The sequence below is a fragment of the Theobroma cacao genome, chromosome 4 (assembly GCF_000208745.1).
Source record: "Theobroma cacao cultivar B97-61/B2 chromosome 4, Criollo_cocoa_genome_V2, whole genome shotgun sequence".
NCBI classification, from domain to species: Eukaryota; Viridiplantae; Streptophyta; class Magnoliopsida; order Malvales; family Malvaceae; genus Theobroma; species Theobroma cacao.
The window spans coordinates 24,230,673-24,257,033 of record NC_030853.1 but is presented as its reverse complement, the minus strand read 5'-3'; the positions used below and the strand labels follow the sequence as shown (position 1 = coordinate 24,257,033).

Below are 26,361 nucleotides of genomic sequence, written 5' to 3'. Positions count from 1 at the left end.
AACATGGAACCGAGCTATTGATACCCTTTAGATAACTCTGTCAAAACTGAAACCTCGCAAGACCAATACACTCTTGCTAGAGGTATTAACACCTTGAGATAAACTAGGCAAGATGACGCTTCTAACGCACTCAACCGCTTTTGTTGCGCTATCTTGTGTGACTTGTAGCTTACACCGTTGCAACATGACAATTTTGTTAACTTTTTATGATATTGGTTTTGATTTTCACTTACTATGGCAGATGACAGAGCAAATCACGCACCAATGCAAAATACGGTATGTACATATGATATAAGTGTTCAATTAAATGTTTATAACCACAAATTCTGGAAAAACTGAGTTAGCTTAATGCATTTTCATTTGATAGGCTAAAAGGAAGTGGGAGGAGAAAGAGACTCGTGAGGTGAAAAGCTGCAAAAATTGGAATTCTGAAGAAACTAACAATGCAGACAAAGCCAAAGCTTCCTACAAAATGCTGGTTGAATGATGATTTTTCTGTCTTTTTTAATAAATATATTTTTTGAGATAATTTGGAAATTTTGTTGTTATTTCGCTTGAAATTAACAGACGAGAGCCCTTCCGTTAGAGAATGATCGGCAAGAAGGGAGGCCATTAAAATCATCAGGTATTCCAACTAAACAGGCTACTTTATTTTGGTTTCCTTACCGTTGAAAATGGCTCAAGACTTTATTAAGCCAGATTTACTGATAGAAGTTAAACCCCATTGGATACAGAACCTAATCATGGAAAAGACACTAGCGGCTTAATCGAAATACCAAATGGTAGTCCATCGTTTGACAATCAGTCCGAGTTTCAGTGCTACTCTTCTGATGAGTCTGATGGTGAAATAGCAGGGAGGGAGCAAGGAGAATGGCGTGAAGATGTACTTCATACTTCATTTCATTTTCTATTTCTTTTGGTTTTATACACTCACTATATATATATATAGTATTTTGAAGTGTATATAGTTTATAGTTTATAATTTTGATTTTTATAGGATGTTCGAAGATATTTACTCTTACCCCTTACAGAAAAGGGGCGTAAACGACTAAATAAATGGCGAAATCATAAGATGAGTGGGTATGTTATGTTGCTAGCTTAATTTGATATGGCATGTGAAGTGAATATATATAAGTTGACAGTCAAAGTTTGTGACAGAAAATTGATTGGACGAGATAAGGAGTTTGGCGTGCTGGATTACAAATTAGCACCTTTACTCACTGTTCCCCATGGTGTTGAAACTCAAGTGAAGTACTACATTGATGATTCGGTAAGTAATCATTAGATATACAGAGATTGAAGCGTAAGCTAAAGAATGGTATTAGCCTTGCTGGTAAAGATGTTCGTGGCAAAATTGTGCCACCCCTGAATCTTTATGCATCATGGTGAGGGGGTTTTAGATGCAAATCCTTAATTTCCCCTCAATTTAGTATGTATTCCACATGCTGTTACTATAGTTAATTAAGTTTTTGCCCTATTTTATTGTTTGCAAATATGTGAATACATATTAATTTTTTTGTTGTGATGCAGGTTGTTAATACATTCTTCAAATTGCTTAAGAAGAGGTCGGATAAATTTCCAAAAGCGTACGTCAGTCACTATTCATTTGACTCTTGGATAGCTGTAAGAACTTTTATCTTGTGAAGAAAAACGTTGTATTTTGAATTAAAATCGTTGTGTTTTATCACGGATGCTGTTGAGTAACATGTGACCTCTTATGCAATTATCAGACTTACTTGATTGAAGGATCCAGATCAGAAAGTCAAGTATTCAGTTGGTTTAAAGATGAGAAGCTAAAAGATGTACAAAAAGTAAGCTTTTATGTTTGACAGTACAATTTTTTCTCCGCCCTTCGAAATTTCCTTTGGTTTGTAATGGCTAACGGTCGCATGCCATAATATTTTGTGATTGTATAGCTGTTTCTACCAGCATGTTTATCTGCACATTGGGTTCTTTTCTGTGTTGATACCAAGAAGCGGACATTTTCGTGGTTGGATTCAAATATATCTTCGCGAACGTATAATGTTGCTGAAAAACAAGCAATCTTAGGGTGGTTCAAAAGATGGCTACTGCCAGCCTTTGGTTATCAAAATGCAAATGAATGGCCATTTGAAATTCGTTCTGATATTCCTGAGCAAAAGAAGTAAGCCCTTCCTTCAAAATTTAGATCTCTTCCACCTTTACTGTTTCGATTTCATCTTACTATTATTTTTTCTTTATTTGTGATGCAACAGCGGGGTTGATTGCGGCCTATTTGTGATGAAGTATGCTGATTGCCTCACGCATGGTGATTTTTTCCCTTTTACACAACAACACATGCCTTACTTTCGACTTCGTACCTTCCTTGATATATACCGCGGAGGACTGCATAGTCAATAGTAAGCAAAGATGCTTCGTTTGGGGCTTAAAAGGAGGTGAGAGGAACGTCTCTTAACACCTATTGCCAAAATATTCAAGTGACATTTTTATGTGAAGCTTTTAGAAAATCGTAAAGGAAAATCATGATTAAATTTAGATCTAAAGTGTTAAGCCAAATCCAAGTGGATTGTCATGTGAGAAGCATATTAGTTTTAATTAAGTGTGATTAAACGAATGTAATTCTACAACTTGCTTTATTAATTGAAAAGGACAAATGTATTCAACTTGCTTTTCTAAACTCCAAGGACGTGGCTACTTTTCAATGATGGAATAATTTTGTTACATACAAGGTGAGAGGCAATTTTGACAAGGACAGTGCAAAGAAAACAATAAGTTTTTGTCAATAAAATCTTAATCCCTAAGTAGAACTCGCATCTACGTATCTAAAAGAAATATTTCTTCATTACTATTTTTGTTTGAGTTCATTTTGTTTTTGCTTTTTAATTGTATTTTGTCAATGGCATATAAATTATGATTTTATAATTGGTTTTTGCCAACAAAAAAAAGGGATTAGGATACTTACTACCCAAAATCAACCGTTTAGATATTAGTTAATTTAAGTGCTGATATCTAAATAAAAAACATTTAAAACTCATTTAATTAAAAAAATATTTTAAAATCTTACCAATGTCATGATTTGAACCTTTGTAAATTTATCCAAATAAATGAGTTTAAATAATTAATTACGTTATGATAGTTACATAGGGTTTTAAATCATTTTAGTTAGCTTTAAAATATTTCAATAATAAATTGTTTCAATTTTGATTATTTTAAAATGAGTATTTTATCATTATCATCCTTACATCTATGTCTAATGCATGATTGATGATTGTTAACCGTGAGATTAAAAAAAGATTTTATTTTGTACACGAGTTAAAATTTAAAAAAAAATTAAAATTTTGAATTATAAAAATCAAACATTATGATACATAAAATGAATTCCAATGTGATTAATTAATCAAAATAACTTGAATTTAACTCAACAAATAGAGTACAAAATAAGTTGAATTCAACTAAGTTATGAACGGACTAAAATCTTTTAAACTTTCTTTTGTTTATTGTATACATAAGTCAGAATATTAAAACTCAAATGTAAGATTGTTCAGTTCAGGTTAGTTGGTTTTATTTTTTAATAATTACGGAAAATATATATTCAATAGAGATACACTTCCTAGGAAGAATTACGTCCGAACAAGGCCAAATTGCAAGGCCCAGCCAGGCAAAGGACTGCGAAGTGTCAAGCCCCTTGCTGACGCCAAAGTCCTCGAAACGTACGACTCTCCTCCCGAAAGGCCAAAAAAATCCATGTTAAAATAAATGCACTTGAAGAAAAAACGGGTGACAGCTCTGAGTTGGCCCACGGCTGACTTTAGAATCTAATTCTGCCCCTCGTTGCCTTATAGATTCTGGATCTACTCTTTCATTTTCGTTACACGTGTCACTTCCTTGTCCACTAACTCTTTCCCACCAATAAACTCTCTTTGACACTTTGTTTTTCACTCCCTGTCTTAATCACTTACATTAGCCCTTCATCTATATATGGATTACACCTGCTTTGCATCATCACGTCATTACCACTTGTTTTTTTCCTCCCTTTCTTCTTTTATTAGGAAATTGTTTTTGGTTTTGTACTGTATTTTTGGAAAAGGTATAATTAACAAAAATCAGTAATAAGAATCTGTTAATCAAACTCTTGTTTTTTAATCTTTACTAACAACCTTTCAAATGTTTTCTTTATTAAATATATTTTTTATAAGTATTCTTTTTATTTCAATTTTTTGTTTATCATTTTAGAGTCGTAAAATTATATTCTTTTTCATTTCTAAAAACAAAATACTATTTTTTTATATATTCTAAAGTTATATTTCATGATTTTTAGTTTTAATATTTAAAACCCATTAAACAATGATCATTTAATGTTATAAAGAAATTTTTTTAAAATGTACACTAAGATCAAAATATTTATTCTTATTTGTGCAAAAGTAAAAATAAATAAAAAAAGAAAATTGATGAAGTAGATTTTTTTATTCTAATAAATCAACAAAAATTGCATGATATCAAACCAAGCAACAAAATTTTGGACAAAAGAAGAAAGAAGGAATAATGTTGCCAAAACAGTCATATGACTTTTCCATTGACAGAAAAAAAAAAGTGATAATTCTTTTATTGTACCATCGTTATTAGTTGGACCCCACAAATGGATGGATTTTTTTTTGGAGAAATTTTTTTTAATCCTTGAAAATAAAGTGTTTTTGAAAATAATTTTTCAGATAAATTTAACTGTTTTTAGTCACCAGAAGAGATTTTGAGACAAAAATGCCCTTAATGAGACATATTCGGTGAAGCGCACTCCCAAACAGGTGAAAAATTAAAAAATAAATATGCGAAGAATTTTCGAACATCTACTTTTGTGCAAAACATCTAATTTTTTCCTCAGAAGCTTGTGCAAAATAAAATAATGTTGCATGAGATGATTTTTCAGATATTTTGGACATAGCATTCAGATAATACGAACGGTGATATTAAATCGAACGAGGAACCGATCATGATTAATCGAAAGCTTCGAGAATGTTATGAAACCAGAAATCCTTGATACGGTAGTGAATCGAAAGGAGAAAGATGTGAATCAGAAGCAGGAAATGGTCGTGCTACAACAAACCATATGGTCTGTGTGACGACAGGGTTTAGAGTTTGTGAAACGACATGGTGGGAATGTGTGACACAACATGTGTGACACGTCATGGTGAGAATATGTGAGACAAGTGTGACACGACAGGGTATAGAGTTTGTGACACGACATGGTCAAACGTGTGACATGGTAGGGTTTAGAGTGCATGACATGTCAGGGTGATAATGTGTGAGACGGCATGGTGAAAATGTGACAGGGGTGTGACATGACAGGGTTTAGAGTGTGTGACACACCATGGTCAAACGTGTGACACGGTAAGGTTATAATGTGTGAAACGACACAGTAATAATATGTGACATGGGTGTGACATGACAAGTTTTAGAGTGTGTGACACGCCATGGAGGGAATCTGTGACACGACAGGGTGATAATGTGTGAGACGACATCGTGAGAATATGTGACACGGTAGCGTTTAGAGTGTGTGACATGCCATGGACAGAACGTGTGAGACGGCAGGGTCATAATGTGTGAAACGACATAGTGATAATGTGTGACGGGTGTGACACGGCAGGGTTTAGAGTGTGGACACACCATGGAGGGAATTTGTGACACGACAGGGTGTTAATGTGTGAGACGACACGGTGAGAATATGTGACACGGGTGTGACACGACAGCGTTTAGAGTGTATGACACACCATGGTCAGAACGTGTGACACGGCAGGGTCATAATGTGTGAAATGGTGCAGTGATAATGTGTGACACAGGTGTGACACTGTAGGGTTTAGAGTGTGTGACACGCCATGGAGGAAATTTCTGACACGCCAGGGTGATAATGTGTGAGACGGCACGGTGAGAATATATGAGACGAGTGTGACACGGCAGCATTTAGAGGTGGGATACACCATGGTCAAACGTATGAAACGGCATGGCTTGAACGTGTGACACGCCATGGGTTGAATATGTGACACGTCATGGTGTGAAAAAAGGCGAGCAAATGACGAGGAAAACATTTGGACTTCCACTGAATGAATAAAATGAATATAAAAGGCCATTTCATTTTAATTAAATATTTTTCTGAAATCGTAAACGTCTGTGTGAAGGAAGTAAGAGAGTTCCATTCATTCCTCATGCCGAAAGGTAGCAGAGAGTTCGACTTCGTTCTTTGCAAGCTTAACTACATCACAGCAACAATGTCGGTTATTCGTAAAGAGGTCAGTCGGTCTAATATTAAAACTTTCTTCTATTCGTTGATTTTTTGCTAGGTTGGTTTGATATGTTGGTGTTTTTTACAATTGTTATGTTTTGCTTAAACTGTTTTCTTCTTGGTTTTATGGTCATACCAAAGTGTTGAAGGGGGTCCGTGTTTGCATATGGCGTGTTGTGGGTTAACTGGTTTTTTGGGTTAACTGGTTTTTTGGGTTTTTAGCGTGTCACGGCTATTTCTGGTGTGTTGTAGGTAACTGATTTTTTAGATTTTTAGCGTGTCACGGTTATTCCTGGCGTGTTGTGGGTTAATTGAATTTTTGGATTTTTGGCGTGTCACCGCTGCTCCTGGGATGTTGTGGGTTAACTGATTTTTTGGGTTTTTAGCGTGTCACGACTGTTCTTGGCGTGCTATGGGTTAACTGGTTTTTTGGGTTTTTAACATGTCACGGCTGTTCCTGGAGTGTTGTGGGTTAACTGGTTTTTTGGATTTTTAACGTGTCACGGCTATTCCTGGCGTGTAGTGGGTTAACTGGATTTTTTAGTTTTTTAGCGTGTCACGGCTGTTCCTGACGTGTTGTGGGTTAACTGGTTTTTTGGGTTTTTAACGTGTCACGGCTTGTGGGTTAACTAGATTTTTAGGTTTTTGGCGTGTCACGACTGTTCCTGACGTGTTGTGGGTTAACTAGTTTTTTTTGTTTTTAATGTGTCACGGTTGTTGGTGTGACGAGTCAGTAATTACAGTGATTGACGTGTCACGACATTGATATGCACGGCGTGTCACGACATTTGACTTAATATGCATGGCATGTTACAACATTTTACTTGATATGCATGACGTGTAACAACATTTATTTCTTTCTTCAGTATACCTTGTTTCCACATTATAGGTTAACTTACTCGCGCATGTGTGCCATGTTTTGCAGGTGCAGTCCAGTCAGTATAAGGATCTTGATAGTTTGCTTCTTGTGCCGAGAGAGAAGTGGGCGTTCAATGTCGTTGTCAACACCCACTGTAAGTGATCACAATTGAATTACATCAACAAGACTCTCCAAGAGAAAGAGGAGTACGATAGAGTGAAGCGTACATGTTTCGGAATGTTGTTGGACATATATCCACAAGGCTACTTCAGCGTTGGTCTCCTGCATAACATCATGATTCGTCGAATCAATGAGATAGAGGCCATGGAGCACGAGCTATGGTTTGCCATTGGCAAAAGTAAGGGGCGGATATCAAAGCAGGAGTTTTGCCTTATCACCGGACTAAAGTTTGGTCCAATGCCCGATGTATTCAGACGACCATACGAGGTTGTTGCGGACCGAATTCATGCCAGATACTGGAACAGGCAGCAGAGCATTAAGCTGCAGAAGTTGCTTGATACTTTTCGTGGAGGTAACTTTCAGCGACCAGGTGATGCGATTAAGATGACACTTGTCTTGATCACGAATAACATTTTATTTGGTCAAGACTACTGTAGACGAGTGACGCCTTGGCTATTGTCATTGGTGGAAGACATCGACACTTGGAATGCCTTCTTATGGGGTCACTATGTTTGGAGGCTGACCAAGGATTACCTTTTGAAGAGGTTCGAAGTGCTTGCCTCAAACTAGTAGAAGGCTACTCGTTTACCGTACAACATTTACGAATTCATGTGGGTGATATAGGTATTGTCACTAAACATTTATCCGTTTCGTTTTGACATAAAAATTTATCGTTGCACTCGTTTATCATTTACGGTCTAATAATGTTACATTTGACTTACAGTTCTGGGCAATGGAGGCAATTTCGACCTTTCGAAAAATAGTTGCCCCCTCTTCTTTGAAGGACGTCTACCCACGTATGTGCAGATGACAATGCAATAATAAGTTAAAAGACTTCTACAAAATAGTTGAGAAGTTGGAGTCATCTGAGCAGGTGAGTGAACAACTACTAATTTCTACTGTGCATTTGTATAATAATTTTTCCTAAAATTTAATCACAATCCTTATTTTACAATTGTGGGCAATCGAGACCTTGGAGCTCACCCCGAATGAGGCCAATCGGGAGTATTTTGTGGACATTGATGTCCCGTTATCTGAGGGCTACTAGTACGTGCCAATAGGGCACTTGGAGGATAGGCCAGACTGGCACTTAAGTGCTTGGGAAAAAAGGAGAAAATTAAAAGAGAATAGAGCCACTGGTGGCATGAAACATAGGCGCACCATCGCTGCTTTAGTGGATGAGCTGTCAGGCCCTGAGTTGATGGAGGAAGAGAACTACCATGACAATGGCAGTGAACAGCCGGTAAGGACGGTTCTAACGGTTTGTGTTCAACAATTCCATATGTGATTATCAAATAATATATCTATGTTTGCAGTTGGACCATGCGACAACAGCTTCTCAACCACCAACAGGTCCTCCTCAGACGTACACTGCTAACAAGCCTTCGGTAAGATTGGTTGTAATGGTTTGTGTTCAACATTTTCTGTATATGTTTATCGAGTAACACAGTAATTTCTATCATTGCAGTTAAGGGAGGCGACGACAGCTCCTCAACCACCGATCGGTCCTGCTCAACCTCACAGTGGTAACAAGCCGTCGATATGGATTTTAAAGTTCTAACGGTTAATGTTCGACAATTCCTTATATGATTATTTAATAACACAGTAATGTATGTTATTGCAGATGACTCATTCAACAAGAGTCAATGACGGAGTAGTCACGAAGTGTCAGTTGCGACGGATCATGCACCGGTATAAAAAAGCTATGTCGGAGCTGAAAGCTTTGATTTAGTCATTGACTCTGGCCATGCAGATGTTTGAGGACCGTGTCATTGCTTGTATTCTAGAGGGCCTGAAATCATAAGTACAATATTCTATCTTCGCTAATATATTAGTCATTTATATTTAGTAAGTGTAGCTCTATTTTTTTGTTCTCGGTTTAAAGTTTATGGTATTTTATGAGCTAATGGATTTTCCCATTTGTCTCGTTCTGTAAGGCGGTCCTTCATCTCACGATGCTAGTGAAGATGACGATGATGTTGATGATGGGCAGCATGATGAAGCTGCTGTTCACATTCACGATGATGTTGTTGGTCGTGATGGAGATGATGTTGTGGCAAGGGATGTGACCCTTCAATCAGATGATGCTGAATGAGTCCATGTTCCTCAGGCTGATTCGATTATCGATGCATCTGCTAGAAGGGAGGGGGATCTTCACTCGCTCGTGGCCGAAGGAGTCCATGTTCCTAAGGCTGATTCGGTTATAGATGCATATATGGGAAGGGAAGGGGACCTTCACTCATTCGTGGCTGAAAGAGTCCATGTTCCTGAGGCTAATTCGATTATCGATGCATCTACGGGAGGGGAGAGGGACCTTCAAACGCTCGTGGTTGAAGAAGAGCATCTTCCTGAGGCTTATGCAGTAGTCGATATAGCAGTAGAAGGGGATGGGAACCTTGCATCACTTCAGGCTGAAGGGGACCATCTTCTTCAAAGCACTCCTAAAGCCAAGGTCTGATGTCCATCATCGTGCAGCATGAATTTTAGATCTAACTGAGCAGGCACGGGCCAAACTGACGAGTAAATACATGTCAAGCCTATACGTCGACCCCTCAGTGAGCCCTCTAGATATGAAAGACGCATTGGTGGAAGCATACGAAGCTTTCAAGAAAGACGAGTGTGCGAGGTAAGCTAATAAATAGCATTACAAATATTGCTTTTTAATGAAACATTAATCCATAAAGCTTTGAAATTCATTATGTTACATATGCAGGCGTAACATGGGATCTTAGGGGATCAAGGTGCTGAATTTTTCACAACATTAGAAGATCCCAAAGAAGAAATGACTAGTGAACATATAGACGCATGCCTCAGCGTATTTTGTAAGCGGATGACAAGGCCAAAGTCGAAGCTGTACACTACCCGTGCATGCGTGGTTGACACGATATTCTTCATAAGTTTATCTAAAAATTTTTTAATTTTGAAAATATTAAGTTTTTGATTGCATTAAGTGTAAACTAATGTATACATGCTTCACAATGCACCATCCATCTGCTACACATCGCATTTCTAACTGAAGATGCTCGGTCGATGATGAAAATTCTGGATGAGTTGCGGGGGTACGTGGAGGGTGAGAGGCTGACATATGCCAAAAAATGGGAAAATGTCGATTTCATCCTCGCACCTTGCAATGTGGGCGGGCATTGGGTGGTAGCGAAGATCGACTTGGTGAGGTGGACAATCAAGGTGGTGGACTCCGCAAGAACTTCGGATGCTAAGGATAACGGAGTGCATGCGGCTCAGATGACATTTTTATGACTATTATGCCAATCATCTACCACCAAGCCGGTTATTTCAACAAAACACGCCGGAAGACACGGGGATTTGACGCCGATGCCATTGGAAATCCATTTGCCAAAAGCTAAAGTGCATTGACAGAACGATAGTGTCAGCTGCGGTATGTTCATGATAGAGTACATTGACGATATTTTGTAATCGAAAAATATCAGAGTTAAGCAGAATATGATTGCAAATATGCGTCGTCAATACGCTTTAGAAATTTTTTCCAACAGTTGTGAGAGCGAACCCTGAACATATCAGCCCTTGTATGTACATCATTTTTTTTATATACAATTAATTTTATTAATTTTAATATTCGTACATTTTATACATTACTTTCCCATTACTTATTCTTTATCAATTCAAACACAATGCCTATAAATATCAAAAGCTGATGTAAATTTTTAAATTAATACTGTAACCACGTGGCGTGTCACCCCACAAGACTGCAACAAGTCAGCATTCACTAAACGTATCACCACAATTGGCCCGTGCCGTGTCATCCCACAAGGCTACAACAAGTCAGCGTGTCACGTCATAAGTCTGCATTCACTCAGCGTGTCACCACAATTGGCCCGTGCCGTGTTAGCCCACAAGATTGCAACAAGTCAGCGTATCATGACATAAGTCTACATGCACTCAGCGTGTCACCATAATTGGCCTGTGCCGTGTCACCCCACAAGACTGCAACAAGTCAGCGTGTCACGCCATAAGTCTGCATTCACTCAACGTGTCACCACAATTGGCCCGTGCCGTGTCACCCCACAAGACTGTAACAAGTCAGTGTGTCACGCCAGAAGTCTACATACACTCAGCGTGTCACAACAATTGGCTCGTGCCGTGTCACAACAATTGGCCCGTGCCGTGTCACCCCACAAGACTGTAACAAGTCAGCGTGTCACGTCAAAAGTCTACATGCACTCAGCGTGTCACCACAATTGGCTGGTGCCATGTCACCCCACAAGACTGAAACAAGTCAGCATGTCACGCCATAAGTCTGCATTCACTCAACGTGTCACCACAATTGGCACGTGCCGTGTCACTCCACAAAACTGTAACAAGTCAGCGTGTCAAGCCATAAGTCTGAATTCACTCAGCGTGTCACCACAATTGGCTAGTGTTGTGTCACCCCACAAGATTGTAACAAGTCAACATGTCACGCCATAAGTCTACATGCACTCAACGTGTCACCACAAGCATCTGCTTCCATTCAGCGTGTCACCACAAAATGTCATTCACATCTACCAAATACAGCCTAATCTCAACCCCCACACCAGATGATCAAAACTACCACGTGGCATTTCTTTTATTAGCTTAGCATAATTTAGATGAATTAATTTAATTTTATATCTTTTAGGAGATTTGATTGTAAGAACATAAAAGGTTAAATCAAATGAAGTAGAAAGGAATTAAATCAAATCATTAATTGTTTAATACAAGTGGTAATAAAATGTGAGAAATAGGGTAACAGTATAGGGACTTCGCAAGTTTATTCATTGTTCAAAATTATGGACAAAATGAAATGAATACTCAAATAATATATCTACAAAATTAATAAAAAAATAAAGACTCATCTATAAGAGAAAACTAACAAACACTAAAAAATATGAATGAATGTAAGATACTGCAAGAGAAAATTGTGAGAAAGCTATTGTACATGGGTTACACATTTAGTTAGGCGGACAAGCTGTCTTCATCCACAACACACCCTACATTTTCGGACATTGTCCTTCGTATTGGACAGTTGTTGCGTGGGTGACTGGTTTGTCAGCAACTTTAACATGTTTTGGATCGGCACACTCGTGGAGGCACCGATTGACTTGGAGATGGTGTCGAATTTGTGGATGGAACTGCAAATGGGGATGGGCAATTTTGTCTGTTATGCCCATACCTCTTGCATTGCATACATCTCCGTGCTCGATTGCCTTCACCAGCCAATGGAATCTTTTTCCTCCTAGGGCTTCCCGCTTGGCCTCGCCAATATGGTGGCAAGACGATAATTATTTCACATGAGGGGGGATGTCCCACTCACTAGGATGCCCTATCGGGCAAATGGATCCTGAATAACCCTCCACCAAAACAGTTGTCTTGTAGTAGTCAACGCAAAATTCAATGGCTTCACGTTTGCATTTACTGAAAAATATAATAAACTCAATCTTCAAGCACAATGTAAATGCTATGTCAATTAGGGTTCAAATAAGAAATAAAGATATTCTGACCTTATTGCTGCAATGGCGTGGCTGCATGATAGTAAATTTGTTTGGAACTCACAACATGAACACGTCTTCCTAGACAAGTTTACAAGTTCGTCCATTTTCCCGTCTTTAACTTCGAACTTTACTCGACTAATAGGCTTAACTATAAAGCGATGTGCATCATTGAACCGTTTGCTCAACTGCCTAGCAACCTAAGGGCTGAGGGACGTGATCACCTTGACGGTCTCCTCATACCAGTCATATAACCAACACTGGAACATGTCTCTAATGAACTCAATCAAAATAGTGATTGGCATTTGTCTTGCATGCTTCAAGCATGAGTTAACACATTCCGCAATGTTGGATGTCATCATTTGGTATCACTTTGCCGGTGAACATGCAAGTGCCCATCTTTCAAACCTTATTCTCATACGATCAGCGTGGGCTCCCACGTGAATTTGCTTGAGCTGGTTCATATGTCTCTTGAATCGGAAACCTTATAGCAATCTCAAGTAAGGGTGAAAATCATAGAAACGTCGTCACGCTTGAACTTGTTTTTAAAGTTTTTTTTCAAGTGGTAACCGCATAAACCGTGGTGTGTTTCTAGGTATGCATTTTGGATTGCTTTCTTAATGCCGAGATGCTGATAAGAAATGAACATAGTGTTTTTAGGACAACCAACCGCATCATGCAACTTACTAAGAAACCACGTCCATGAGTCTTCGTCCTCAACATGGCCGATGCCAAACGTAACTGGATATACGCACTCGTTCGCATCTTTGCATACAGTGACAAATAGAACACCCCTGAACCTGCCTTTCAGATGTGTCGCATCAACTGTAACTGTAGGACGCATTACATCCAAAAACCCTCGAATACAAGCCCCATATGACCAAAAACAATATTTGAATTTTTCTGCCTTATTAGTAGCCACTGCAGTCACTGTGCCAAGATTTTCTTGTTCCAACATATAAAAATATGAGGGTAGTAGTTGAAATGACTCCTTTGGGGACTAAAAACAAGCCTCTCCACATACTCCTTCGCTTGCCAAGCCTTACCATACAAGCATTCTAATCCCCATTGAACCCTCATCTCACAAATTATGTCCTTAAGTCTCAATGCTACTCCATTAGTCTGAAGCTTGTATGACATAAGTTCACTAATTATCTTCACACTCTTAATTAAAAATCGCCCTTGCAAACCATCAACAGTACATGTGTGTACTTTGTGGAACGTTCGAACTTGCCAATATTCTCCTCTGTCAGGTAACTTCGTTGCACGCATACTGAACTTGCATGCTTTGTCCTTGCAACTAACCTCATAACGACCTTTACATGACCTTTTTACTTTTATCGCAAACTTCTCTTTTAGAAACCAACATGTTCAAAGCTCGTTTCAACTCAGCCATCGACAAAAACATTCTTTCTTTGTAGAAAGGATCATCAACACATGTCGACTCCTCAGTGGTAATTGTTTGGAAGGAGAACCTTTTTGCACCTGCAACTAGCCACGTACGAGATATCCCTGCGTTTCTCATTTCCTGATAATTGTCATTGAGTAATGTATCAAGGGAACGAATCCCGTTCTCACCAGTGATAGGGTTATTGTATATGGGGTCATCACATTGAACATCTCCTACATCAACACCTCCAATAGGTTCCGTTTTGCCTTCAACATTATTGCAAATTGGAATGTCACTGTCATAAAGCCAGTCATCGTCTGAACTGCCATCATGCCATTGGTCAAGCCCATCATTTGAATTGTCATCAAATCTATCTTCACCGACAGTGAACAAATCCTCATTTCCCTCATCAGATGTAGTATTATCCTCTAGTGTTGCAATGTCACCCTCCAACCTCACAGTGTTATCCTTGACTATCGTATTCTCATTTGACAATGGCATTACACACTCTACAGTTTCACCCGATTGTTACATTTGTTGGATAAAAGCAAGTAATTGGTTTGATGCACATCCTGGTCAGAATTGTGCAACCAATTGTTCTGTGAATGTCGTCTGTCTACCGGGCTGCACAAACTCTTGTGCATACCTCAATTGTCATTGTTATGGGTTACAGACCAAATGCTGTGGTATATGTGAAGCATTGTAAATCTCATTTTGATTGAGCTGATTACCATGTTGTTCAACTTCTTCATGTGACATAACATTTATTTGGAGTCTCTTAATGCTGACATATATAGTCGAAAAATTCCTTTGTACTAGCAGAATTAATGCAACGTCTTCATCATCCTTGATAATTGGCCGTAATAGCTCTCCAGGTGTACTGATCAATGCATGTAACTCAATCTCATCAATTTCTGAGTTTACCCCAACAACATCTTCAACCAGCTTCATCAAGCCCGTAAACGACAAATTACTCCTAACCCCCCGCATTCATGACTCACCACCCTTGTAAATGCCATCCACCCACTGACCATCGTGTCTTATCACAAGTCGCACAATTGGAACCCCACTGAAATTTTGAAAAAAAAATTTTATCAATCATTTTACACAATACATGCAGTGTTCAAAAATTTATCGGTCATGTTGTTACACGCCATGCATATAACGTAAAATGTTGTAACACGCCATGCATATAACGTGCATATAACGTAAAAATGTTGTAACACGCCATGCATATAACGTAAAATGTTGTAACATGCCATGCATATAACATACAATGTGGTAACACGCCATACATATAACATAAAATGTTGTAACACGCCATGCATATAACGTAAAATGTGGTAACACGCCATGCATATAACGTAAACGTAAAATGTGGTAACACGCCATGCATATAACGTAAAATGTTGTAACACGCCATGCATATAACGTAAAGTATTGTAACATGTCAATGTTGGCACGCCTAAAATAACCAACGTCGTGACATGCTAAAATAACGCTAACACATGTTATAGATGCGTGGCGTGTAACAACTCTAGGCAATATTTCTAATCCATGTTCTAATTTACACCAAATGTTTCAGAAATTTAAGTGTATTGCAGCAATAAACCTAAATACAGATACCTTGATGTCATCTCTGTTATAGGATCTGTTAATCTATGACAATATGGCCAGATGCCGAGAGATAGACCACAACCCGCTGACCATGGTGTTCAACAGAGAGTTGACAGAGCTCATACAGTTCAGAAATCTGAGAGAGCTGACGACGATTGTGCTCAACAAAGAGTTGGCAAAGTTGAGACAGTTTAGAGAGTTGAGAGAGAAAGATGACCGAGCTCAAACAGCTGAGTATTTATTTATTTCTATTTTCTCTCTAGCGGGAGGGAGATATCGGGACCCTAACTTGAAACGATGTTTTTAAGGGTATTTTGGTCTACTCATGCTTATTTTTGGCTAGAAACAGATAACTTTATATTGATGGTTATTTCTGAAATCACTTTATCACGAGATCCTTTTCTCACAATTTCCTCATACATATATCCTCCATTAAGATGAAATCTTCTTGCAAGGTTATTTCTAAGTCTCTTTCCTTGATGTGTTAGATATTAGATAACATTTCAGTTTCTAAATTTAGACCAATAGTGGGGAGAAAAGCTAAGTTTAGGAACCAAAATTTCTCTGCCGTACGTACGTTAACATGGTAGTAACCCCTTATTTGTTGTAATGTACAAGGACTATATCATCACCAAGAACACAAATTAAGGTACAAGCATCTTTAATACATGTGCCTATTGCCTTGTAACTTGTAAGTTTTTCAACTATTGGTGAAGAAAAAACACCATAAAAGGCTTCATAAAGGGTGACGTTATATTTTGAAAACATACTTTGTCGATAAACACCATGCACTAATTTTTTTTTTGGGTTATTGTGAGATGTCTCTGTCAATAGACACCAAAATGTTCCATTCATTATTCTTTGTTTCAATCACTATTTTCCCAAAAATATTTTTCTATTTCGTTTATTAATTATTCCATTCATTATTATGAAATACCTTAAAATAGTAAGGTGAATATTTAATTCGAAATAAAAACATATTTTTAATTAGATTTTTTAATTCGTGCAGTTGCATTTTTTTAAAATAAATCTAAAATAGAAAAAATTATAGTAATTAACTTTTCATGGAGATTACATAATTTTAAACCAATTTTAAAAATAAATGGCAACATAAACTTGTTACATGTTTATGTATTTCAAAATTATGGACTTCATTGCATAACGTTATATTTCATAAATAATGAAAAATAATTAATACGCATATTTTATATTTTTAAAATAATTAATAATTTCTTGAAGTTTTTTCATTTTTTTAAATTTGTAGATAATTTTTAGATTGAATTATGATTCAGTCTCACCCGGTTAACATATTTTATTAATAAATATTATATTTTTATTAATTATATTTAAAATATTAAAATATCAATAAAAAGTAATAATTAAACGAGTGAGTTGGATTAAACTTAGACTTAATTTTCAGAAAAAGACTCAATAATTCTACTCGAATCGGTAATGAAAATCTTTTATTTTGTTGTAAATCAGAATATTTGAGATTTTTTTATTTGAGAATTCAAATAATAAATTCAAACCTTAATTTTTTTTTATTTTGAGATTTGTTTTCTCTTAACTTATTGGACGGTTTACTCTATATAATGGAGTGAGGTGAGAGTCTCAAGGGGCGGGCAGCGAAAAGCAGTCAAAGATATTATTATAGAGAAAAAGAAATTGACAAAATGCAAATAAAACAAGAGAAATATCATTGTCTTTATGTACCAAACAAAGGCTAATTTTGACATTTAAGAAATTATCCAACACTTAGCCATTTTTTTTAATTGCTCATGGTCCTGGATCTAAAAATACCCACACCAAAACAAGGAGAAACAAATCCTTTTTCTTTTTCTGTCTTTATATTCATTTGTTCTTCTCCAACAGCAACCTTTTACAGACATTAGATATATTCTAAAACAATAATAACAGGTTCTCATCGTTAACTGCTCCAAAAAAAAAAAAACCCAAACAAACTTCCATTTTTAGTAAGTTCCCAAAAGGAGAACCAAATTTCTCCTTCATAACTAAAAAAATCCGTTATACCAGTTGGTAGGCTTTCCTTCTATAGTAACTTTCTGTCCCTAGATTTCTGGGTTTTTTTTTTTTTACAGAATTTCAAGGAGCTTCAGAATTTATAGGGTTTTTTTTTTTTTTTCGTTTGATTTTCTTTTATTTGAAGTCTTGGGAATTTCATTTCTTGTTCATTTCATTTGACTCGAATTTCATTTGAATTTTATAAAAGGAAAAAGAATTGCCAATTTTGGCAATTTCTTAAATTACTTTGCTACATGTATATTTAGTAAAGTATTTTTCTTTTGATTGGGAATAGTGTACTGGGTCTTGAATTTGATATTTGGTTCATTTCACCTGAATTTTCATTTCATCTTTTTGATATGTACTTCTTTTTTGGGTTTTTTATTTAGAATTTTGATTTATTTGTGTATGAGTGGATGAATCTGAGGTGGGTTTTGTGAGTTAATGTTGATTGAGAGCAGTGGACTTCTCTTGCAGTGATTTGCGGCTGCTTTGGAGACTGTGAAATTGTGGTTGTCATCCTTTTTTTTTTTTCTCTCTGAGGTCAGTTCTTCTTGAGCTTTCTATTACTATTTTTAGGAACTATAATTGTTAAATTAGCTTAGGCTGTGAGATATATGTGTGGTGATTGGTTAATGAAAATTTGTTTCTCTTTTGGTTATGTAATATTATATTATATATGTATAGCATAGAAGTGAAGTTTGATTTTGCTTTGTGGATTGTGCAGGGTTAAGGCGGTTTGGCATAGGGTAATCTGGTTTTTGGCAAAATTGAGTTTGGTGTTTGAAGAGGTCCAAAGATAGATGAATTTGTTGGGGAAATTCCTGGGTTTTGGGAAGCAGATGGGAGAAGATGTTAGGGATGGAAGTGTCAGGCTGAGTGGAAGTTTTTTCATAGAACTCTAGCATTTTCTGATTTTAGTTGGAAGTGACGTTGCTTAGTTTTTTGTGAAAAAAATGGAGTACTCCCTTTCATCTAAAGAAAAGGGGATTGGTTATTGGGTTCCTCCAAGAGGACCTATGGAGGGTGGGGAACAGTTGGGTGGCAGTACCAAAAATTCAATTTCTGAGGATCCTTTCAACTTCTCAGAGCTGATGAACTTCGATTCTTATGCTGGGTGGTGTAACAGCCCTGCAGCTACAGATCAGATGTTTGCCTCCTTCGGTTTGTCCTCCTATCCATCCTTTCCTTATGCCTCTCTTGATTCATTAAATATTACAGAACAAAGTTCTGGTACCTTTGTTGAAGGTGGTGATGCGTTAAGTGGCATGGGTGGTTCTTATAATTGTGTAGATAGAATGGTGTGCCAGCAAACAGATGCGCAGTTTGGTAATCCATTGGATTCCACAGATACCGATGAACAGGGTGTTAGACGAAATAATGGTGGTAATAGACAAAATAATACTTCAGATGTGGCAAACTCGTTGATTTCTAGGCCAATTGGACAATCACTTGATGAGAAGATGCTTAGAGCACTGTCCTTGTTTAAGGAGTCATCTGGAGGAGGCATCTTGGCACAAGTATGGGTTCCAGTTAAGCATGGAGATCAGTATATGTTGACCACTTCTGATCAGCCCTATTTGCTAGACCAGATACTTTCTGGTTATCGTGAAGTGTCAAGGACGTATATCTTCTCTGCAGAACTGAAACTGGGTTCCTTCCCTGGGCTTCCTGGTCGTGTTTTTATCTCTAGAGTTCCTGAGTGGACTTCTAATGTAACCCATTACAGTGAGGATGAGTACTTGCGGTTTTCACATGCTGTCAATCATAAAGTCCGTGGTTCTATTGCCTTACCAGTGTTTGAACCTCTTGAGATGTCTTGCTGTGCTGTGCTGGAACTTGTCACTGTGAAAGAGAAGCCCAATTTTGATGCAGAAATGGAAAATGTCTGCCTTGCACTCCAGGTTAGGATATATTATTTCTGTTTATGTATTTGTAAAGTTTGTGTTTTTGGGTCTGAATGTCCGTTTCCTGTTCTCTGTAAGTCTCCAAACAAATCAATATCACTGACATATCTACCTTTTTAGCTCATTGAGAATTAAACTCCTTTATAAGGGTTGACGTGTAGAAGAGTAACAAGGAGGTCAAAACTTACTGACAAATGATTTTCTAGAGTCTTTTATTCTATTTGATCCGTTGCTAAGTGATATTTTCTGTGTTCACATATTATTTCGAAGACATCTTTAACCGCTGAAAAAGAATGCATTTTCTGCTGGAAACTATTGGATTGTTTGTGGGAAGTTCATATCATTTTCTGATGTACTATCATGTTTGTAAATGGCAACTCTGGATCTTTTGGTCCATAAAAGTTGTAGTTAACGACAGAAAACTTCTTCTGTTATCTTGCATGAGATGGATTTAGTGTTACTTATACTAAAAGTTGGGTACCTGTTAATTGGAACTTAGCTATTTTAAGATTTAAGAACAACTTGTTGGAATGCAACATTTGGATTTTTTGCAACTCTAATAAAATCTTATAATAATAAGGCTGTGCCTTGGAGTTGTGGTAGAATTGGAATTCAAAACTTCATATATGGTAGTGTGCATGTACATGGATTGGGACTGAGATAAGCCCTCCTTATAGTTAATACTTCTAAATATTAATAATCCCTAATATTTTAACACTTTTTGAAAAATCAAGTTCCACGTGTAGCTTATAACAGATACTATCTAGTGTGCTTGAGGGCACTGGTTAAGCTACTATTAAGTAGTAAAATTTTTGCATCACTGTGCTGAAAGTTATCAAATTGAATGCAAATTCACTACATTCAATTTTAGAATGTTTCCTAAAGTGATAAATCTTAACTTGTGCCTAAAGAAAAACCATTAGTGATCTGTAACTTTTGAAAATTTTGTTTACAGCATGAATTACTAGAATGTCAAAAGGTAAATAGAAGTAACTTCTAAGAATGTAATAACAGTAGCCACAAGGTCAGTCGGCCACACAAATTACAATATAGTTTACATTTAGCTAACATGAAGAATTAGGTAATTGTGACAGGCAATACAATTTTTTACTTTTTAAAATTGCGATACCACGAAATTTCACACTGAAATTAAAGTGAAAAATTTGGACTAACAATTTTAAAAATATAAAATAAATTTATAGCTAACATCCGAGATTCGAAAGCAAATTTTAAGCCTTTAGCTAGGTGTTGGGGCAATAAATTTGATTTAACGAGTATTGTAAATTCATTTTTAGAAAAAACAAACATAAACTATAAAAGCAGCTAATATGCTTGTAAAGTAAATCATGTATGAATTATAAGGTTCTCAACTGTATATTCAAAATGTTATGGCTGGTATCATTAAATGTATTGATCCCTTTTTTCTGCAGGCTGTGAATTTAAGGACCACTGCTCCTCCTCGACTTCTTCCCCAGGTACATTAAAACTTTGTATGCATTTCATTGTAGCTGTTATAGAACAAGGGTTTTTATATTGAATTAAATATAATAAAAAGCAGAACTGGTGTTCTTTATCTTGGTCAATTGAATAAATATTGCTGTGGAACTGTGCCTTTTCTCTGAGGCCTCTCCTTTCATTTTTTTCCCCAGTGCCTCTCAAGGAATCAGAGAGCTGCTTTAGCTGAAATAACTGATGTTTTACGTGCTGTATGTCATGCGCATAGATTGCCTTTGGCTCTAACATGGATTCCTTGTAATTACGCTGAAGAAGCTGTGGATGAAATTATCAAAGTACGTGTTAGAGAGGGTAATAAGGGTTGGGATGGGAAGTGCATCTTATGCATTGAAGATACAGCCTGTTATGTTAATGACACAGAGATGCAAGATTTTGTGCATGCATGTGCAGCACATTATCTTGAAGAAGGACAAGGTATAGCTGGAAAAGCACTTCAGTCCAATCATCCATTCTTCTCTTCTGATGTGAAGACATATGACATAAGTGATTATCCACTTGTCCATCATGCACGTAAATTTAACCTGAATGCTGCAGTTGCAATCAGGCTGAGGAGCACCTACACTGGTGATGATGATTATATACTAGAGTTTTTTCTTCCTATCAACATGAAAGGGAGTTCAGAACAGCAACTCCTGCTGAACAACCTTTCAGGTACCATGCAGCGAATCTGTAGGAGTTTGAGAACAGTTTCAGATGCAGAAATTGTTGAAGGGTCAAAAGTTGAGTTTCAGAGGGGAACAGTCCCAAACTTCCCCCCAATGTCTATGTCTAGGAGGAGCTCAGAAACAGCATTATCTGCTGGTAGTGACATGAACTCTAATGATAGAATTCCCTTGAATGTTTCTAATTCAAGAAGCGATGGAAAGGAAGCAGATGGTCCTCCGGAACAGGTACTTTGTTGAACATTCTTTCTCTTTTAATGGATCACTTGACTCGTGAAACACATGGAAGGCATCCTTCAGTGATTTATATATGAACTACAAAAGTCTGGAAATGAGATTTGAGTGGTGCATTGAGACCAGGGAATTTCATGCTTTGAGATCCATATTTCTGATATCTGTTAGGTTAAATAAGAAATATTTTTTTCCTGATAACAAGATACTTCTGTTTACTAGGAGTAAGGAGGGGGTATCTCTCTGATATTGAAGCATCCTCCTAATGTAGATGCTGGATTCTTTTATTATCCACCCCTAATGTGTGGGCCCCCATGAGCTTGCCTTGTTCATTGTGTAATCAAAATTACACGCTTAGCTTGAGTTTAGCAACACCTTATACTCTTCTTTGAGGAATCAAAATTAGGTGGGGATTCCTGTGTTAATATTAATAACTATTATTAATAGTGTGAATCTGAGGAAGACATATTAGTTGGACAAAATGAGCTGCATACTTGAACTGTTTATTGTGAGATCTATTATCTGAGATTCTATATACCTATTGGAAGAAGAAATAGATAAATTAATAAATATGAATGTGTGTGTGTGTGTCTGTGTGTATGTATACATAGCTTATTTAATTTATTCCTATAGTGCTGATTTTTGAATGTCTTAGTGGCTGGTCTGGACAAGCTTATGTGGTTAAGTATGTATTTATAGGCAATGAGTGGACCCCGAAGGCAGATGGAGAAGAAGAGAAGTACAGCAGAAAAAAATGTGAGCTTGAGTGTTCTTCAGCAGTATTTCTCTGGAAGTTTGAAGGATGCTGCAAAAAGCATTGGTGGTAAGCCTTGATGTTACATGTGTATATGCATCACAAGTTATTATGTTGTTGTCTCTGTTCAGGTTTCTGTAATATGTTTTTGTGTTTGTTGTTAACTTTTACTGTATCAGATTGTGCTTATCTAAATTTTGCAGAAAGACTTTTCAAAAAGAATCATTCCAGTATTTTTATAGAATCATAAATTAAGTTAAAGGATAGATAAGGGAGAGAATGTGATGGATTCCCACATCAGATTGATAAGGGAGGGGTCATAGGCTTTTAAACATGGGTATTGCTCATCCTACCAGGTTAGCTTTTTGGAGAGAGGGTAATGGCCCCGTGACAAAGTGGTATGAAAACCAATTCAGACTCGACTGCAATGTCATGTCAAGCACTCCAAAATCAGATGGGTAAGGAAGGGGTTCTAAGCTTATATACATGGGTGTTGTGCATCCCATTAGGTTAGTGTTTTGAGGAGAGGGTGATTATCTTGTGACAAAGATCAAGGTGACCCGACCTGCGACGAGGGTGTCATGGATTCAGGTGGGAGAGAATGTGAAGGAATCCCAAATTGGATAGGTAAGGGAGGGGTTTTGAGCTTATACATATGGGTGCTGCACATCTCATCAGGTTAGTGTTTTGAGGAAAGGGTAATGGTCCCTTGACAAAGATGCAAGGTGACTCAACCTGTGACGAGGGCGTTGCGGATTCAGGTGGGAGAGATTGTGACTGAATCCCGCAGTGGATAGGTAAGGGAGGGGTCTTGGTTTTATAAGCATTGGAGCTGTAAATCCCATCAGGTTAGCTTTTTGGGGAGAGGGTAATGCTCTCGTGACACTCTGGTATTAGAGTCAACCCGTTCTCGACTCTGATGTCATGCAAGCACTCCAATGGGTGGAGTAGGTAGGGTGACCCAACTCACGACAAGGGTGTCACGAATTTGAGTTCTGTATGAAGCTATTTCCTTAAATGATTCATGTCATATGGTTCAGTAATATTCTTTTAAAAAAAATTAAAAATTAATTTTCAAAGTTGGCTACTTCCTACTTCTTAAAATAGATAAAATGAATAATTATGGGGAACAATTCCGTCTTGATTGGGTGAAATAATTCTTATTAAGTTTTTAACAACCTTGAGCAACCCCAGATTCTTTAGATACTGTATAAAATTAGTATTTGACAATAAAAATTGTATGGAGTGGAGAATTCTTCAAATCAAATTATGACTGTAATGTATTTTGACTCAATCCAAGGAAATAATGCAGAATTCTTACTTAATTATTACAAACTTATGCTCTAGAATTTTTGTATGGTCAAGGCTGTATACTCTGGAAAATAGTTCTTAACTCTGGTAATGAAGAACATACAAAAGCGTAGGAATATTATTTTCAAGCACTAGAGTGAAACTGGTTCTTACCATAGACTTTGATCTGTGATTGATGTTTGAATTCCTGCTCCCTGTAGTTTGCCCCACTACGCTGAAAAGGATATGCAGACAGCATGGGATCTCAAGATGGCCCTCTCGGAAGATTAATAAGGTGAATAGATCATTAAGAAAAATACAAACTGTTCTTGACTCTGTGCAAGGGGTGGAAGGAGGATTGAAGTTTGATCCAGCCACAGGAGGATTTGTTGCAGCAGGCACCATCATCCAAGAATTTGATTCTCAGAAAACACTAATATTCTCTGAAAATAACCTTCCCGTCAGAACACCTGAACCTGTCAATCAAGAGAAACCATCAGCGCCTCTAGCATCTTGCCCTGATGGGGAGAATTCAGTGGTTAAGTTGGAGGAAGATGAGTGTTCCTTTGGTGGAAACAACAGAGGGGCTGCAATGAGTGTGGTCATTCCAAGTACCTGTCAAGAATTAAAGAAATCTAGTATCCCTTCGATTGATTGTAGTGAGGACTCTAAGTCAGTTGCTCTGGATGCAGGATCTTTCCAGGCAGCTAGCATTGGCCCTGCACCTTGGACTTGTCTAGAAAATGTAACTATGGGTTCTTATTTACCAGAAGGATGTGACAAATGGGGTCTGAACAAGGGGAATCTGAAATTAGAGGATTCTGACTGCCATTTTGTGTCTCGAAGCTCAAGCTCCTTGGCTGGTGCTGATGAGATGGATGCCGGAATGGAGGGTGATGATGGGATTGTTGAACATAACCACCAACCTACTTCTTCAAGCATGACAGACTCTTCAAATGGCTCTGGTTCAATGTTGCATGGAAGTTCGTCAAGCTCTCAGAGCTTTGAGGAGGCAAAGAATTCAAAAGTGAAGACAATTTGTGTTGATAGCAGCTCAAAAATTACTGTAAAAGCTACTTACAAAGAGGATACTGTTCGCTTTAAATTTGAGCCATCTGCTGGGTGCTTCCAACTGTATGAAGAAGTTGCAACAAGGTTCAAAATTCAAAATGGGACATTCCAGCTCAAGTATTTAGATGATGAAGAGGAATGGGTGATGTTGGTTAGTGACTCAGATTTACAGGAGTGTCTGGAAATTTTGGAGTGTGTTGGAACACGTAACGTGAAATTTCAAGTTCGAGATGTACCTTGTGCCACTGGCAGTTCTGGCAGTAGCAATTGCTTTTTGGGTGGAGGCTCATAGCAGATATGCTGATGCTCGGCAGGCAAATCTCTGGCCTTCATAGTGCTTTTTCTTGAACTCTATCTGGGTTCTGTTCTTATAAGGGAGATGTAATTCTTTGAAAGAAGAAAAATGAGAAATGAAAGGAAATGACCATCTACATTCATGCGTTAGTCCATTTGCTTTCCACTATGGTCCAACCAAAATAAATGGCCGCTCAGCTCTACAAGTGCTGTTTCTAGATGTTGCATGGTCGTTACTGCTTGAGTTCAAGGAATAAGGGGCAAAGGGAGTAGAAGATCTGAGCATAGATTATAGTTAATTAGTCATGATACATGTTTTTGTATAGGTTTGTATATGTTAGGGGTGGAGCAATAGAAATAGGGCGTAGTTGTAGTTGTAGCATAGAGCATTATCCAATTCCATGTACAGCAACTTATATATCATATCAATCCTACACAATGGAAGTTCCATGACTTGAAGCTGTTGATTTACTGGTTTTCTCTGTTTGAAAGGGATCCCATGGTAAAGGTTGTTTTGCACTAATGCCTCCATGATCAGTGTGGTTCTGCTCGTTGGTTAGATCAAGCCTAGTTGACCCGGTGAAATGCTTCAGCTTCATCAAGCTTAATTTTGTGTGCTTGAACTTGACTTGAAATCATAATTGAGCGACTTGATTATGTTCCATTAGGTTGTGTTGTTCAACTTGTGTGAAAGTTGACCCTAATGAATTGAGAAAATGTTTTTTGAAAGAACAGACTGAAGATAATTATACCGTGTACCATCACCATGATACTGTTTTAGTTCATTGCAAGTGCAAGTTTTATTTTCATCCGGCCATTTCACATGAACTGGT

At 37.5% G+C, this 26,361-nt stretch overlaps 2 protein-coding genes across 7 annotated transcripts in view; both read left to right on the top strand.

The window, feature by feature from the left end:
- LOC18602419 (zinc finger BED domain-containing protein RICESLEEPER 3) overlaps nt 1-2,656 on the top strand; it is a 29,807-nt gene extending 27,151 nt beyond the window's left edge. For 2 of the 5 annotated variants that reach the window (XM_018119472.1, XM_018119473.1), the window contains exons 7-16: nt 242-276; nt 368-478; nt 568-625; nt 735-883; nt 998-1,080; nt 1,159-1,270; nt 1,531-1,623; nt 1,731-1,811; nt 1,917-2,143; nt 2,235-2,656. In XM_018119472.1, coding sequence (XP_017974961.1) covers nt 242-276; nt 368-478; nt 568-625; nt 735-883; nt 998-1,080; nt 1,159-1,270; nt 1,531-1,623; nt 1,731-1,811; nt 1,917-2,143; nt 2,235-2,379 — 1,094 coding nt within the window. In that variant the 3' untranslated portion in view covers nt 2,380-2,656. Of the gene's footprint in view, nt 1-241; nt 277-367; nt 479-567; nt 626-734; nt 884-997; nt 1,081-1,158; nt 1,271-1,530; nt 1,624-1,730; nt 1,812-1,916; nt 2,144-2,234 lie in introns of those variants that run through there. The other 3 variants (XM_018119474.1, XR_001927536.1, XM_018119475.1) reach the window with 3 other exon arrangements.
- On the top strand, nt 17,563-26,050 carry LOC18602418 (protein NLP9). 2 transcript variants are annotated; one of them, XM_018119845.1, is made up of 7 exons: nt 17,563-17,819; nt 18,282-18,347; nt 18,532-19,708; nt 21,142-21,186; nt 21,361-22,116; nt 22,819-22,942; nt 24,385-26,050. In XM_018119845.1, exons 3-7 carry the CDS (start codon nt 18,761-18,763, stop codon nt 25,524-25,526), a joined length of 3,015 nt encoding a protein of 1,004 aa, XP_017975334.1. In that variant the 5' UTR covers nt 17,563-17,819; nt 18,282-18,347; nt 18,532-18,760; the 3' UTR covers nt 25,527-26,050. The 2 variants fall into 2 exon arrangements, with proteins under 2 accessions (XP_017975334.1, XP_017975335.1); XM_018119846.1 differs by having other exon boundaries at nt 17,740-17,755.